The sequence below is a fragment of the Rhinatrema bivittatum genome, chromosome 9, assembly GCF_901001135.1.
Source record: "Rhinatrema bivittatum chromosome 9, aRhiBiv1.1, whole genome shotgun sequence".
In the NCBI taxonomy this organism is placed as follows: Eukaryota; Metazoa; Chordata; class Amphibia; order Gymnophiona; family Rhinatrematidae; genus Rhinatrema; species Rhinatrema bivittatum.
The window spans coordinates 180,882,535-180,900,050 of NC_042623.1; the positions used below are offsets into that span (position 1 = coordinate 180,882,535).

The 17,516-nt window shown below is 43.6% G+C and overlaps 1 protein-coding gene across 3 annotated transcripts in view; it reads left to right on the forward strand.

Annotated features, from left to right (window-relative positions):
• ABCC5 (ATP binding cassette subfamily C member 5) overlaps positions 1–17,516 on the forward strand; it is a 173,990-nt gene that overhangs the window by 51,171 nt on the left and 105,303 nt on the right. For all 3 annotated transcript variants that reach the window (XM_029616000.1, XM_029616001.1, XM_029615996.1), the window contains exon 4: positions 4,030–4,185. In XM_029616000.1, coding sequence (XP_029471860.1) covers positions 4,030–4,185 — 156 coding nt within the window. The remainder of the gene's footprint in view (positions 1–4,029; positions 4,186–17,516) is intronic.

Sequence of the window (17,516 nt, forward strand, 5' to 3'; positions counted from 1 at the left end):
CGGGAGAGCCGGCGAGCGCCCGCTCCCCCAACTCGCACACAGGCCACTCTTCTGGGCGCGCGATACAGAAAGCCCAGGTATGAAAATTAGGGCCCGTGGTAAAAGGAGGCGCTAGGGACACTTACACGTCCCTAGCACCTCCTTTATGACAGAAGCGGCGGCCGTCAGCGGGTTTGACAGCTGACACTCAATTTTACCGGCGTCTGCTCTCAAACCCACTGACAGCCACGGGTTCAGAAAACGGACGCTGGCTAAATTGAACGTCCGTCTTCTGACCTGCGGGCAGATTTTTAATTAAAAAATTTTTTTTTTTTTTTAATTTGGGGGCCTCTGACTTAATATCGCTAGGATATTAAGTCGGAGGGTGTACAGAAAAGCAGTTTTTTTCTGCTTTTCTGTACACGACCCCAGTGCCAGCCGAAATTAATGCCTGCTTTTGGCAGGAGTTAATTTCTGAGTAAAATGTGCGGCTTGGCTCTTGTTTTACTTTGAGTCACGCGGGAATAACTAATAGAGCCATCAACATGCATTTTGACGCACTATTACCCCTTACTGTATAAGGGGTAAAAATAGCACATCGAAAACGCACGGCCATACGCGGGCTAACAGTGCGCTCCATTGGAGTGCACTTTACTGTATCAGCCTGATAATTAACTTGTTTGGGCTGGAGGCTGGTCTAGGAGTTGGAGTGTAGAGCTGAGATCCTGAGTAGAAGCAATCATAATGCAATCAAATATTCCTGATAAAATAATCTTTGGAGATCAAGAGTATTTCCAGTACTGTCCATATCCTTGGCATTGTAGATGCATCCTTGGCCATGCATGAGCACATTAAAACTTACCCAGTCCTCATTTTTCAAACTAAGGTTTCTATGTCACCTGAAACCTTTACTGGAGCCTCTGACTTTTGCACAGTACTTCAGTCTCTTTTTTTTTTTTTCTGGGTTTGACTATTGTACTACCCTTTTTCACTGGTCTTCCTGCCTATGTCATCCGTCCCTAACAAATATAAAATTCTGCCACCCGACTGTTAACAAATACTCCTTTGCATAATCGAATCACGCCAGTTTTGCAATCCCTCTACTGACTTCTAGTTACCATGTTCAATATAAACTTGCAATAAAAATTCATATTCTATTGAATATCTTTTCACCATGGATTACTGTTTCTTTAAAACTCTCTACTCACTGAGGTCCTCAAGTGAAGAGCTATTTATGTTCCCTATGCAAAACTGGCTCACCTCCATGAAACCAGAGAACATGCTTTCTCAACAGTTGGGCCTATACTTTGTTCTTATCTCCATGGGGAGTTGCAATTTCAGACACTCAAGTTTTTCAGGAAAACCCTAAAGACTCATTTATTCCAGAAGGCAGACAGTTCTGCTGTTTGACATAATGCTATCTTTGTAGCTGATCAAGAGCTATGTGCTTTGTATTTATATGTTGTACCTGTTCTTGAACTGTTGATGTTTTTATTGTACCCCACCCTGAACTTTGAAAGGGCAGGTAAGAAATCTTTTAAATAAAATAAATATGATAGAATGAGGAAACTTCTTAGAAAAATACTAAAAGGAGTGGTTGCAAAGGTTTTAAAGTTTGCATGAGGCATGGACAATGTTTTGGAAGTCCAGATAAAATGTATTCCATGCATTGAAACAGGTCAGAGAGAGACCAGACTGCCAGCATAGTTTAATGATGAGGTAAAAGAAGCAGTTAAAGCTAAAAAGGTATTGTTCAAAAAAATGATGAACATAGGCAGGAGCATAAAGCACTGGCAAGTTAAATGTAAAACAGTAGTAAGATAAGCCAAGAGAGAATTTGAGAAGCTTGCCAGAGAGGCAGAAACTACATTCTCCCCCCCCCCCCCCCCAAGTACATTTGAAGCAAAAAGCCTGTGAAGGAATCGTTTGACAGAGGGGTAAAAAAAGGATGCTCAGGAAGGACAAGGAAGTAGCAGAAAAACAATGAAATCTTTGCCTCTGTCTTTAGAGGTGGAGATTCTGAGCAACTAAAACAAATATCTGTGATGATGGAGGATGTAATAGATAAACTTGACAAGCTAAAAAAAAATAACAAATCAACAGGAGTGAATGGTATCCACCCTAGAGTTCTCAACAATAAAACACAAAATTGCAAACCTATTTAAAATAGCCATGAGATAGATAGATATATAGATATATATATATATATATATGTGTATATATATATATGTGTGTATATATATATATATATATTTAAAAGGCTCTGGGGTGATTCGTAAAACTATATACTGGTGAACCTGACGTCAATTCGGTCAGAATGGTAGAAGCCATTCTAAAAAACAAAATCACTGGCATTGTATATAGACATGGTTTAATAGGGAAGAGTAAATGTGGTTTTTGCAAAAGGAAGTCTTACCTTACCATTTTTTTTTTATTTTGTTGAAGATATAGATAAAGGTGAGCTGGTTTATACAGTGTATTTGGTTTTCAGAATGCATTTGACAAAGTCCTCAGAGATTCTTCAGGAAATGACAGCTGTGGGATAAACTGTAGTGTCCTACTGTAGTTTGGGAAGTAATTAAAAGACAAATGCAGGGGGTAACCTGCATGGAGCAGCAATTACTATCATAAGAAACTTGCTGGGTAGACTGGATGGATCATTTGGTCATTTTCTGCCATCATTACTATGTTAGTATGTTTACCTTTTCAAAGAATACTAAAAGAAGGGGGGAACACCATGAAACTAATGACCAGCAGATTCAAAACAAATCATAGCGCGCTGAGTGAAAAAGTACTTTCTATCATGCTGTGAAATTTGTTCTTGGAGGAAGTGATCAAAGCAACTAGCATAGTGGAGCATAAAAGAGATTTGGACAAGTTCCTGGAGGAAAAGTCCAGAACACGTTATTAGCCATCACTATCCCTGGGAGCGAGTGACAAGAGTTAGACCTGCTGGGTACTTGTGACCCAGACTGGCCTCTGTGATTGTTTGGTGCACCTTGGTCTGACCCGGCATGGCATGTCCATTCTTGTTACCTCCCACTAAGCCTTTCAGCTTTCCAGTATTGATGTGTTGCTGCGATTTGACTGCTCTCCTGTTGGTTGTGTGCTGTTCTTTGATGTCTCTTGGGGTTCTGAATTGAAACTCTTTGAGAGTTGGCATCCTAAGGTAGGAAATATCAGCAGGACAAGTTTCATGTCTCATACAAAGCGTGCTCATGCTTATTTCCAGCAGGCTTAGCGAAATGCTTTCCAAATTTAAGGTAGAGTAAGTCTTTTTTGTGTTAAAATGAAATGCCTCAAACTGCCCTCTTAATGTTTGATGTCTAGTGGTTTGACAGCTGCAGTTCTGAATTGAACTCACATGTGCTAAAGTATGAAATAGAATTTGTTGTAAACAAAGTGCCTTGCTGGGTCAGACCAAGGTCCATTAAACCCATCAGCCTGTCTCCAACATTGGCCAATCCAGGTTACAAGTACCTGGCAGATTCCAAATAGTTGATCTTAGAGACCATATTCAGACACAGTCCAGATAGCAAAGTAAGCTGGATAAATTTATCTGGCTAACTTTGGAGAAACCACACTATTGAACATAGTTGGTTATCTTAAAATGAGCAAACTAACTATAGCTATCTGACTTTAGGATCGCTCTTTGGCCTGACCAGACTTAGCCGGCTATCTCAACTCTTCCCAGTTACAGCCCTGGAATGCCCCTAAATTAGCTGGCTAACTTCTAGCCCCCTAACTTCATACTTTTGACAATGGACCTCAGAGTTGTTACACAGTGCCTGCTGATACTGGCTGGTCGCTTTAGCTCCAGCGTGCCCTGTTATCACATTTGCATACAGTTTCCATTTCTTCCTTCTCATGTTGAAATAGTGGCTCTCCAGTGTTGCTGGCATGTCTAGGTTGACTGACTGGAGTTTGAGCGCCTGCATGAGATTGTTTTGGAGCAATGAAACCAGTGATTTAGGTTTGTGCCTTATTAACATTCTGGAGTAGTCTCTTTCCTTCGGTTATTTGCTGAATGCTTTCTGTTCTCATTGTTAGGCACCAGCACCCCGTAGACAACGCTGGCCTCTTCTCGTTCATGACGTTTTCCTGGCTCACTCCTCTGGCTCACAAAGCTTACAAGAAGGGGGAGCTCTTCCAGGAGGATGTGTGGCCCCTATCCAAGTACGAGTCTTCGGAGGTTAATAGCAGAAGGTATGAAACCATCTTCTATCAATGGGCAAAAACCGCTTGATTGCTAAAAGTCACTGTATAAAAATGACACTTGTGCTGCCCCTGCCTTTTTTGCTCAATTTCTTAAGCGCTCTTTATTTTTGCATTTCTAGACAGCTGAACATTTACATAGCACAGCCTCATTATTTTTGGACTGGCCAGAAAAAGATCCAAATACCTAATAAACATCTTGTCCTTTTGTCTGTTTTCTATTTTAATGTGTCTACCTGTTTTGCCCAGGAAAGCTGCAAAAATATAGCTACTTTTACTGAAGGCTGGAAGGGGAGCTACCTCTTGAGGTTGAACCCCGCTGTGCTACTATTCCCAGCAAGACTTGCCTTTGCAGCTGGTGGTTATTTCCCTTTTTCCTTTCCTGGGCAAAAACCACCTACACTGCCCCAGCCCTGATGGACAGGTGACCCAAACTATTGTTTATACATATTAGCAGACATATGGCAAGCCATGAAGCTGCCCGAGTGATAATGTGCCTTAATATTTTGATATGCTAATAAACTGTAATACCTTTTTACTTCTGAAAAGAAAGCTGCCCCCTATGTATATTGTGTATTAAAAACCAAAATGCACGAAGTGGTAGTAGTCTCTTTATTCTACCCAACAGTCAAAACTGACAGGTACTACGTCTTGGGGAACTTAATAGATCAGCAGCACAGGAAGCAGTTCTAAGATGCTTTCTATCCCTGGGCCTGCTCCTTTTGCTTCCTGCAGTCTTTAGTGCTGGTTTTTAATGGGGAAGGATTACAACTGGCAAACACCAGTGGTAGTAGTTGCTGGAAGGAGCATTAAAGTTGTTAGGAAAAAACCCAAAACAATTGAGCCTCCCACTGAAGGAGTAGCAGTGAACTTGCCTGGTAGTGCACTGCTGATCTAGCTGATTTTGTATTTAGCACAGATCTGAGGAAGAGGTCTTGTGGAGTTCAGTGTGCAATTTTGTGTCCTGGGGCAATGGTTGAGACAGCGCCATAGCGCTTTAACTGGAACTGCTGAGTCTAGTAGCTGCCTCCTTCACTGGTGCAGTCCCACAAAGGGGAATGGACAGAATTATCCCATGTGGTTGCTGCTTTGGCAGGAAAACAAAATGTCTAGGACCAAAGGTGTCTTCCTTATTCTGCTAGACCAGTCCACCAATATAGCAGTCCTAGCCTATTAGTTTGCGTTCACCTTTTAGCTCCTAGGCAGTAGCCAAGCTGTGTCTCCCTGCTTGAGCAAGATTGGGCTCCTAGGGCAACATTAAATATTATGCTCCCTGTACGTACCCAGATCAGTCCAGACTCCTGGGTTTTGCCTCCCTTCCAGTAGATTGAGACAGAGTTTCACAGGCACCGCCTCATAAGCTGGGGTGCCACCTGCATCTACTCAGTATTTCTCTGTCTCCAGCAGATGAAAGTGGTGCAAAACCTGTGGTTCTGAACCCAAGGGAGGGGAGGGGATAAAAAAAAGGGAGAGAATGTTTATCCTCCCCAGGGGATTGTCAGGTCCTGGTGAGACCATCCCCTCTGGTAGTAAGAGGACGAGCAGGGGTTGGGAACCCCAAATTTTCTCCTTCTGAGTGCTGGGGCTGACAGCTGATGGTCCAGCTCCCTCCCCTTTAGTGAGGATTTCTGAGCAGCCTCTGCCATCTTGTCTTCAGGAAAGTGTGGTGTGAGGTTTTTGTTTTTCTTTTTATTTCCTTCTAGTAAAGCTTAAAAACCAACCCAAAAACCAAAGAGGTGGTTGGTAGTTGAGGCATGCTGCTGTCAGGCTGCTCACTCGATGTGGGGGTAAGGCGGAAGGCAGTGATTTGAGGCTAATTTTTTTTTTTTCCCCCTTGTGTCCCACTCCCATTTTACCACTGTTTGTGACGCCTGCCATGTGGTCTTCGTCTGGCCATGCTATGCCTCGCTCGAGCCACTGCTCGCTTTGTGGAGAGCGACTCTCTCAACTAGTTAAGGCCGATTGATGTTCCCACTGCCTCCCGGGTGGGGGGAGGGAGGGAGGGCTCTTCGCAGGAGGCCGTGGCGACATCAGTGAAGCAGCGCGGTCCCGGTCAAGTACCGGTTATTCCAGAGGAGGAGGCTGACCTGTTCCCACTAAGTGCAGGAATGGCGACAATTTTGAAAACATTCAAGATGGCTGCAGAGATGGTGGCAGGGGGAGGGGGATCTCCCCCCAGCACTGTCACTGGCTGATTTGAGCCCGGTGGAGGCCTTGGGAGACCACTCTGAGGATCCTGGTCCCCTGAAAGGAGATCTGGGGGGGTCCCTCATATTTTTCTCCTGACTTCGTGATCTTATTACACCAAGCATATTTGGTGAGTAAACACAGGAAGAGGGCTTCTTCCAAACATATGCTTTTTGATGGGTCACCCAAGAAAGTGCGCAGGTGCTCAGATGCCAGGGGCTATGAGGGTCCAGAAAGTTCAGGGTCCAATGGTACGGTGTATCATGGAGGACCTTTCTTCGGAGGACTCTGACCAAGGGAGATCGGCGGTTGATGATCCCTCATGCCATCGCCCTCCTAGAGGTAGCCTGGATCAGGAGGAAGAGTCTAGAAAAATTCCTTCTGTGGAAGGGGATGATCCAAAGGTGATGCACTTATTCCAACGGGAAGAGCTGGTTCTTTTGATCCTACATATCCTAGCAAAGTTAGGAATAGTGGATCTACAAAAACAGCCAAACCAGGATACGTTGGACCCAGTCATGGTAGATTTGTGAGGTCTGGCCAGGATTTTCCCCTTCCATTGTATGGTTAAGCAGCTGATAGGGAGTGGGGTACTCCTGAAACAGGGCTCAAAATCAGTAGAGCCATGGACAAGCTTCATCCCTTGCCTGAAGAAACTCAGGAGCTTTTAAGGGTACCTAAAGTGGATGTGTCTCTATTGGCGGTTACCTAAAGGACCACCATACCAGTAGCGGGAACGACGGCCCTAAAACATCTCCAGGATAGGAAGCTCGAATTGCACCTTAAGATTTTTGAAGTTTCTGCTCTAAGTATCTGGGTGGCAGCGTGCAGCAGTTCTGTTTCCTGCAAGCCTCAGATGAGTGCAACAGTTGCAGAGTGCCAGGGATCTCTTACCCCAGGAGTCTGAACAGACAGAATGTTTAGAGGCAGCGGTAGCTTATGGGGCTGATGCTTTATACAATCTTACTCTCATCTCTTCCTGGATGATGGTGCAGTCTCAGCTAAGACTTTTGTGGTTGCAGAACTGGTCAGCAGATGTTTTGTCGAAGGCTTAGCTTGGAGTGCTACCCTTTGAAGGGCAAACTACTTGGGGAGGACCTGGAGCAGCTGACAAAGCAGCTTGGAGACTTAAAGCTTGATAAAGCTCCCTGAAGAAAAGGTGAAAGGGCCTAAAGAATTTCTACCGGTTCGCTCTGTTTCGTGACCAAAAGCAGTTCCATCAGAGCAGAGCTCCGGTTGCAGGCCAGAGGCAGACCTCTGGGAGGTCTGTCTTGGCCCCAGTTCTTTTGTGGACACAGACCAAACCGCGATGGCTCCAGCCAAGAGCCTAGTGGAGTCAAATCCACACAATGAGGAACAGCCGGCCCACTCCTCAGTTCCTGTCATCAGGCGTTGGCTGACTTTTTTTTGTTTTTTTTTTTTTTTGTGGAGTGGGTCAAGATCATGTCAGACCAGTGGCTTCTAAATGTTATAGGACAAGGCTACGCATTAAAATTTGCTTGGCCGCTAAGAAACCTATTTATGGTATCTGCTTGTGTTTCCCCAGCAAAGAAGCTTGTTGTTCAGCAAACCATTCAGAGACTGAGGATGCTGGGAGCCACTGTTCCTGTCCCCTTGGAAGAGCGGGGCACAGGCCGTTATTCCTTTTATTTCGTGGTACCAAAGAAGGAAGGTATATTTCATCCAATACTGGATTTAAAAAAGGTGAACATGGCTCTCAGGGTTCCCCGTTTTCGGATGGAGACTCAAGTTGGTTATAGCGGTGGTGCGAAGCAACGAGTTCTTGGCTTCACTGGACTTAACGGAAGCGCATCTCCACATAGGGTTCCGCTAGGATCATCAGAAGTATGTCAGGTTCATGGTCCTGGGATAACACTTTTGCGCTCTTGCATTCAGTCTAGCCACCGCTCCAAGAACTTTCACCAAGATAATGGTTGTGGTAGCAGCGGTCCTCATAAAGGAGGGAGTGTTGGTTCACCCATACCTGGATTACTGGCTCATTCGAGCAGTCAGAGGATCTTTGCAGGCAAACGACGCAGGTGGTGTTACACCACCTGAGATCCCTGGGCTGGGTGGTGAACCTGGCCAAGAGCCACCTTTTTCCTCAGGTTCTGGAGTTCTTAGGTGAGCGCTTCGATACCTGTGTGGGCAAGAGTTGTGTTTTTTTTGTTTTTTTTCTCACAGAAGAGCGGATTGTCAAGCTACAAGCGCAAGATAAAAACCTGTTGGAGTGCCCAGGGTCTGGTATTATTTGAAGGTCCTTGATTCCATGGCTTCGACCTTTGAGCTTGTTTCTTGGGCGTCTGCGCATATGCGACTGCTACAGAAGGCATCGCTATTCTGCTGGGATCCGCTGTTGGAACAGTTTTCATCTTCCGCTGCCACTTACAGAAGCCTCCAGGACCAGTCTTTGGTGGCTTAGCCGGGACCATCTGGAGTGCAGGATGGACCTCGAAGTGCCTCAGTGGGTAGTGGTGACTACCGATGCCAGTCTCTCCGGCTGGGGAGCTGTGTGTCAGGCCCAGTCTGTGCAGGGCCTGTGGTCGGTGGAGGAAGTGACTTGGTTGAGCAATCACCTAGAGACAAGAGCGGTCAATTGGCTCTGGAGAGGTTTCTTCCCCCTTCTGCGCAACTGGGCAGTCAGTCTTATTGAACAATACTACAACGGTTGCTTACATCAACCGTCAGGGAGGAATCAAGAGTCGACCTGTAACTTTGGAAGTGGAGATGCTGATGGCTTGGGCAGAGCAGCATTTAGTGTTAGTGGCATCGCCCATAGATGGCTCCGACACTTTGCAAGCAGTCTTTCTCAGCCGGCAGCATTTGGATCCTGGGGAGTAGGAGCTGTCTGACAACACCATGGGCCTTATCTCTCGCAGATGGGACAGATCTCATATGGATCTGATGGCACCTCAGAAGAATACCAAAGCACCGCATTTTTTCAGTTGCAGAAGAGAGCACGGAGCAGAAGGGGGTCGATGCCCTTGTACTGCCTTGGTCGCACAACATTCTGCTGTATGCATTCCCTCCATGGTCTCTGGTGGGCAAGGTCGTCAGGAGGATAGAGGTCCATCTGGGAAAAGTGATCCTTGTGGTTCACGCTGGCCTTGGTTTGCGGATCTGGTCAATCTAGCAGTAAACAGGTCTCTGCGGCTCGGTCATCTACCAAATTTTCTACATCAGGGCCCTATATTTTTCGATCAAGCGGATCACTTGTGGCTTGGCTTTTGAAAGGAGGCAATTAAAGGCTATCCAGAGGATGTTATTTCTACTCTGCTGCGGGTCTGTAAAACCTCCTACTTCCTTGGCATATGTTCGGGTTTAGAAAGTCTTCGAGTCTTGGTGTATGGAGCTTGGTCTTGATCCTCGCAGAGTATCGGTGGCACAAGTTTTGGCCTTTTTGCAGAGAAGCCTCGCAAAATGTTTGTCCTTTAGTTCCCTGAGGGTGCAGGTGTCTGCCTTGAGTTGCCTACGGGGCAAGACTCATGGTATATCTTTGGCTGCACATCCGATGTGGTGCATTTTTCCTCAGAGGGCTGAAGCAATTGTGACCCCCTATTTGTTCAGCCAGGAGGGTGTCGGAACTTCAAGCATGAATTTAGGAGCACGTATCAATTCAGTACAATTCTGAGCATTTCTCCCTGCTGACAGCGTGCACACGTTGCGCGTCATAGCAAATTGACTGCAATGTCAGTTGTGGCCTTAACTTGCCACATACTGGTACTGTTAGGGCACATGGCAATTCATGTAACCTACACATGCGACATTTTGCAGTGGGGACTATGCTTTTCAGTGGAATCAATTCTTTAACCTGTAATGTGCAAGGTTCAGTTAATCAACCACATGAAGTGGGACGTCAACTGGTGGCTTTGCCCAGACATGCTACAGAAGGGTGCCCAACTACAGCTGACACTGCATCAAGTAATATTAAACATGGACACCTCAAATCAGGGATTGGGGCACATCTACAGCGCTACAAACTGCAGAGCTTGTGATCCTATTAATTCCAACACAATAATTCACATATTAACCAAATCTAAAGTCTCAAATTTTCAACCCCTGCCTTGGTCAATTAATCAAAGATATTAAAGAACACATTTTACCATCAATAACCAATAGTCAACACCTCACTTTCTTCAGGATCATTTCCATCAATCCTGAAACACATCAATTCTTCCAATTTGCAAAAAGAAAAATACATAGCCACTCTATTTCCAACTATCGTCCCATTGCCTCCCTTCCATCACTAGCCAAGATTATTTAATCTGTTGTACTTAACTCTCAGACTACATATACAATAATAACCTGCTACACCCAAACAAATATGGGTTTAGAAAGGGATATAGTACTGAATCCTTCCTCATATCATAATTTGACACAATACTTTGAGGATTTTTTTTTAAATTTTGATTCTAATACTGAATTCATACTAGTACTTTTGGATATTTCTGCAGCATTTGATACTCTAAATCATGAAATTCTTCTCTCAAACCTTGAACACATAGGGGCAGATTTTAAAATCTGCGAGCGCGGGGTACATTTGTGCTCACTACCGGCGCGCACAAATGTACACCCGATTTTATAACATGTGCGTGCTGCTGTGCGCATGTTATAAAATCTGGGGTCGGCGTGCGGAAGGGGGAGCCCTGATGGCTTTTCCCGTTCCCTCTAAGGCCGCTCCGAAATCGGAGTGGGCAAATTGTTGAAGCAGGGAGTCCTAAATACAGTGAATTACAGTAATCGAGACTTGATATTAATGCCTGTACCACAGCAAGAAAATCAGAAGGAAATAGAAGAGGTTTTAGTTTTTTCCCTCCGAGCGGCCTCGGAGGGAACATTTCCTTCCGCTTGTCCTACTTGAATCCCCCCCACCTTGTTTTACTTAGGCAGGTGTATCTTGTGCCGGTGCGCTGTGCTGGAGGCCTTGGTCCCGCCCTTGGACCGCCCCGGGACATACGCGCGTCCCGGGGCTTGTGCGCACCGCCGAGCCTATGCAAAATGGGCTCGGCGCGCGCAGGAGCAGGTTTTCAGGGTTACGCGCGTAGCCCTTTGAAAATCTACCCCATAGGCATTTCACTACTTGTTCATCAATGGTTCAAATCTTTCCTTGCAAACCGACCACTAAGAATCAATCTCTGATTCAAACTCATATTGGTACTTGACTAACTCAGGCGCGCCACAAAATTCGTTATCCGCCCCTCTCTTCAACATTTACGTCCCCCCCCCCCCCCCACTTTGTCATCTACTTTCAGGTCTTGACCTGAACTTCAAAATTTACGCTGATGACATTCAGTTTATTATTCATTTCTTAATTTCTTGGTCCAAAGCCTATCACTTTTGCAGCTCTACTTAAAAACAATAAACACCCTACTATCACATAATTGTTGAAAACTAAATACATCAAAAACAGAATTGATTTTTCTATCCACTGTTCCTGATTCTTCACGCCGGCCCCCAGACAAGTTTACATTTGAAAATCACACAATTCCTATAACAAACTGCACCAGGAATCTAGGTGTATAAATTGATTCAAAGCTCTCAATGACTAATAAAATCTGCAGTTGTGTAAAAAAAAAAAAAAAAAAAAAATCTTTCTACAAATTACAAATACTTAAAAAAAACAAAACAAAAAACGATTTCCTTCTGATTTTCTTGCTGTGGTACAGGCATTAATACTATCAAGTCTCGATTACTGTAATTCACTGTATTTAGGACTCCCTGCTTCAACAATTTGCCCTCTCCAACTTATTCAAAATTCAGTTGCTTGCATAATATCCAACATACCACACAAAGAACCCATTACTCCAGCTCTACAATTCCTACACTGGCTTCCCTTATCATACCGCATGCAATACAAAGTACTTTTCATTATACACAATCTAATATATAATCCATCAGCAGTTCGGCTATGTTCAATGTTAAGGCTTTACCAACCATCCCATTAACTAAGATCCATGGACAAATATATTCTTGAAATTCCTACTATAAAGATGGCAAGACTGGAGGTAACGTGCAAGTGCGCATTCTCAGTTGCTGGACCGACTTTGTGGAACTCACTTCCAGATCACATCCGCCTTATCTCAAACTCCAAAGAATTCAAAAAAAGTAGTTAACACATTTCTGCACCCTTGCTTACAATATTACATAACAATGTATCTACCCCTTCAATTACGTGCCATTATCTTTTTCTGATTCCTCTGTTTTTGTCTATTTATTGTATTAACTCATCTGTTTTATTACTTTTACTTGTATCTGAAATTTTATGTATGTTTATCATTTTTTGTAAACAGCTTAGGTCTATAACATGATTGTATAGGCGGTATATAAGAATTTTTAAATAAATCTCACCAAGAAAGAACATTCTACATAAATGTTAGAGTGAAGGGCAGTGCTCTATACACTAAAAGCGTTCCAACATTTACTTTAAGGAACGAGCATAATGATTCATACAGGCAATCAAATGGCTAGGTTTTATGTGAACAAACAGGGTGGAACTGGATCTGGGTACTCTGACAGGAAACCCTTCAAATTTGGGACTGGTTAGATCACAGTTCGGCAAACCTGCATGTTGCATTCCTCCTGGGACTCGTCAATACAGAGGCAGACAGACTCAGCAGAATTTTCCACCTCCACGAATGGGCACTGTCACAGCAAGTAGCCGATGAGTTCTTCCAACGATGGAGTCAGCCATGAATAGACTTGTTCGCAACAGAGGGAAACAGAAAGGTGACCTGCTTTTGGTCGCTTCATCCCAGCTTACACAGATAGGCCCCAGATGCTTTCCTGATCTCATGGAAAGAAGGACTTCTATATGCCTTCCCTCTAATTCCGCTAATTTAAAAAAGTGGAGCACAGGACTTGGTGAGAGACGTAACGGTGGTGGGGCCGCTTGGCAATAGTGATCATAATATGATCAAATTTGATTTAATGACTGGAAAAGGAACAGTGTGCAAATCCAAGGCTCTCGTGCTAAACTTTCAAAAGGGAAACTTTGATAAAATGAGAAAAATTGTTAGAAAAAAACTGAAAGGAGCAGCTACAAAAGTAAAAAATGTCCAAGAGGCGTGGTCATTGTTAAAAAAAATACCATTCTAGAAGCACAGTCCAGATGTATTCCACACATTAAGAAAGGTGGAAAGAAGGCAAAACGATTACCGGCATGGTTAAAAGGGGAGGTGAAAGAAGCTATTTTAGCCAAAAGATCTTCATTCAAAAATTGGAAGAAGGATCCAACAGAAGAAAATAGGATAAAGCATAAACATTGGCAAGTTAAATGTAAGACATTGATAAGACAGGCTAAGAGAGAATTTGAAAAGAAGTTGGCTGTAGAGGCAAAAACTCACAGTAAAAACTTTTTAAAATATATCCGAAGCAGAAAGCCTGTGAGGGAGTCAGTTGGACCGTTAGATGATCGAGGGGTTAAAGGGGCACTTAGAGAAGATAAGGCCATCGCGGAAAGATTAAATGATTTCTTTGCTTCGGTGTTTACTGAAGAGGATGTTGGGGAGGTACCCGTAATGGAGAAGGTTTTCATGGGTAATGATTCAGATGGACTGAATCAAATCACGGTGAACCTTGAAGATGTGGTAGGCCTGATTGACAAACTGAAGAGTAGTAAATCACCTGGACCGGATGGTATACACCCCAGAGTTCTGAAGGAACTAAAAAATGAAATTTCAGACCTATTAGTAAAAATTTGTAACTTATCATTAAAATCATCCATTGTACCTGAAGACTGGAGGATAGCAAATATAACCCCAATATTTAAAAAGGGCTCCAGGGGAGATCCGGGAAACTACAGACCGGTTAGCCTGACTTCAGTGCCAGGAAAAATAGTGGAAAGTGTTCTAAACATCAAAATCACAGAACATATAGAAAGACATGGTTTAATGGAACAAAGTCAGCATGGCTTTACCAGGGCAAGTCTTGCCTCACAAATCTGCTTCACTTTTTTGAAGGAGTTAATAAACATGTGGATAAAGGTGAACCGGTAGATATAGTATACTTGGATTTTCAGAAGGCGTTTGACAAAGTTCCTCATGAGAGGCTTCTAGGAAAAGTAAAAAGTCATGGGATAGGTGGCGATGTCCTTTCGTGGATTGCAAACTGGCTAAAAGACAGGAAACAGAGAGTAGGATTAAATGGGCAATTTTCTCAGTGGAAGGGAGTGGACAGTGGAGTGCCTCAGGGATCTGTATTGGGACCCTTACTGTTCAATATATTTATAAATGATCTGGAAAGAAATACGACGAGTGAGATAATCAAATTTGCAGATGACACAAAATTGTGCAGAGTAGTTAAATCACAAGCAGATTGTGATAAATTGCAGGAAGACCTTGTGAGACTGGAAAATTGGGCATCCAAATGGCAGATGAAATTTAATGTGGATAAGTGCAAGGTGATGCATATAGGGAAAAATAACCCATGCTATAATTACACGATGTTGGGTTCCATATTAGGTGCTACAACCCAAGAAAGAGATCTAGGTGTCATAGTGGATAACACATTGAAATCGTCGGTTCAGTGTGCTGCGGCAGTCAAAAAGCAAACAATGTTGGGAATTATTAGAAAAGGAATGATGAATAAAACGGAAAATGTCATAATGCCTCTGTATCGCTCCATGGTAAGACCGCACCTTGAATACTGTGTACAATTCTGGTCGCCGCATCTCAAAAAAGATATAATTGCGATGGAGAAGGTACAGAGAAGGGCTACCAAAATGATAAGGGGAATGGAACAACTCCCCTATGAGGAAAGACTAAAGAGGTTAGGGCTTTTCAGCTTGGAGAAGAGACGACTGAGGGGGGATATGATAGAGGTGTTTAAAATCATGAGAGGTCTAGAACGGGTAGATGTGAATCGGTTATTTACTCTTTCGGATAGTAGAAGGACTAGGGGACACTCCATGAAGTTAGCATGGGGCACATTTAAAACTAATCGGAGAAAGTTCTTTTTTACTCAACGCACAATTAAACTCTGGAATTTGTTGCCAGAGAATGTGGTTCGTGCAGTTAGTATAGCTGTGTTTAAAAAAGGATTGGATAAGTTCTTGGAGGAGAAGTCCATTACCTGCTATTAAGTTCACTTAGAGAATAGCCACTTCCATTAGCAATGGTTACATGGAATAGACTTAGTTTTTGGGTACTTGCCAGGTTCTTATGGCCTGGATTGGCCACTGTTGGAAACAGGATGCTGGGCTTGATGGACCCTTGGTCTGACCCAGTATGGCATTTTCTTATGTTCTTATGATACAAAAATGCATACAAGATCATGCTAAAATGGTCCTGCTAGCACCAGCATGGCTGAGACAACCCTGCTATGTGTATCTCATACAATTTTCAGCAAGGCCCCCACAAGCCTTGGGATGTAGGCCAGACTTTCTGATGCAAGGGCTCCCTTCTGCATCCTCTCTAGCCTTCTTTCAACCTCATAGCATGGATGTTGAATGGTTGATCCTCGTTCAGTTAGACTTATCAAAAGAGAGATGACGTTGTTGCAGCAAGAAAACCTTCCACTTGATACTACTATGCCTTCAAGTGGAACCAATACACACATTGGTGAAATGATAATTTAATCAATCTATTTACATGTGAACCTCAACAGTTACTATCTTATCTCCATTTCCTGTCGAGAACAGGGCTTGCAACATTTTCGATTCAAGTGCACCCAAGTGCCATAGCTGCCTATCATCAACCTGAGAATAGATACCTGATCTCGATATATCAGATTCCCTGATTCATGGTAGGCCTCCTATGCCTGAATCCTCCGGGAAGAAAACAGCCAATACCTTGGCACATTAACATAGTACTCTTGGCACACATGGAGTGCCTATTTGAGGCAATGGAAATGGCACTGCTCAAATTCTTAATGTGGAAAGTTGTCTTCCTTGTAGCGATTACCTCTGCGAGAAGGATTAGTTAACAGCAAGCATTAGTTCGTTCCTCCTTTCTACAATTTTTCCATAAGGGGGTTCTATTCACACATCCAAAGTTCTTGCCGAAAGTTGCATTTGCTTTCCTTATTAACCAGTCCATCACTCTTCTGACTTTCTTTCCAAAACCACATAAACAAGAACGGGAAAAACATCTACATACACTTGATTGCAAGAGTGCATTGGCCTATTACAAACGGAGAACAAAGGGTCACAGACACGTCTCTCTCTGTTTTGTAGCCTATGACCCGAGTAGATTGGGAACACCAGTTGCAAAACGAACAGTATCAAATGGGATCATGTCTTGCATACAACACTGCTGTGCATCAAAATCTCTTCCATTAATTCATCCAATAAAGGCACATTAGGTGTGACCAACAGCATCTTCAATAGTGCATTTACATAATGTGCCCATTGAAGAGATTTGCAGGGCAGTGACATGGTCATTTGTGCAAACCTTTGTCGCACTACTGCCTCGATGTACTAGCCAATTCCGATGGCTCAGTAGGGCAAGCAGTGCTCCATCAAATGGAATCTGCTTAGAAAGCTGTCCCCAAAGAGTCCGGAGTGCAAAAAATAAACCATCTTCAAATTGGCGGCAACCTTCAACTTGGGACTCCCCACTGAGCATGGCTAATTTAACCTGCTTATTGATGGGGGGAAAAAAGCAAGCTTGCTTATAGTAAACGGTGTTTTCCGTAGATAGGATGAATTAGCCATGCGATCTCGTCCTCCCTGACAGCATTTTACACAACAATGCTTTGATGTGTACGGAAGAGAGTTCTGGGACAGTCAATCATGCGGAAACCACCGCCCATGCACAGTAGAGCTAAAGCTCTGCAAGCTTTGAGACAGCTCCACCTAGTGTCGCCTGATGACATCACCCACTGAGCATGGCTAATTCATCCTGCTAACTACGGAAAACACAGTTTGTGGTAAGGAAACTTGCTTTTCTTTAATCTTGTCTCCTTTAGGTCATAGTCCTCAATCTGTGCAAGCTTGGGGGTGGGATGTGGGTGGGACTTTAGAAGATATTGAGTGGGATAGAAATGTATAGTCACTGTTAAGTTCTCTTTCAGCTTGGATAGTTGAAAATGATTATAAGGTAGTATATACCGGAAAATGGTATTTGACACCATTAAAATTGCATAAAATGTATCCTCTTATTGAGGATTCTTGTTGGCAGTCGTGTGTGGGTTGGGGG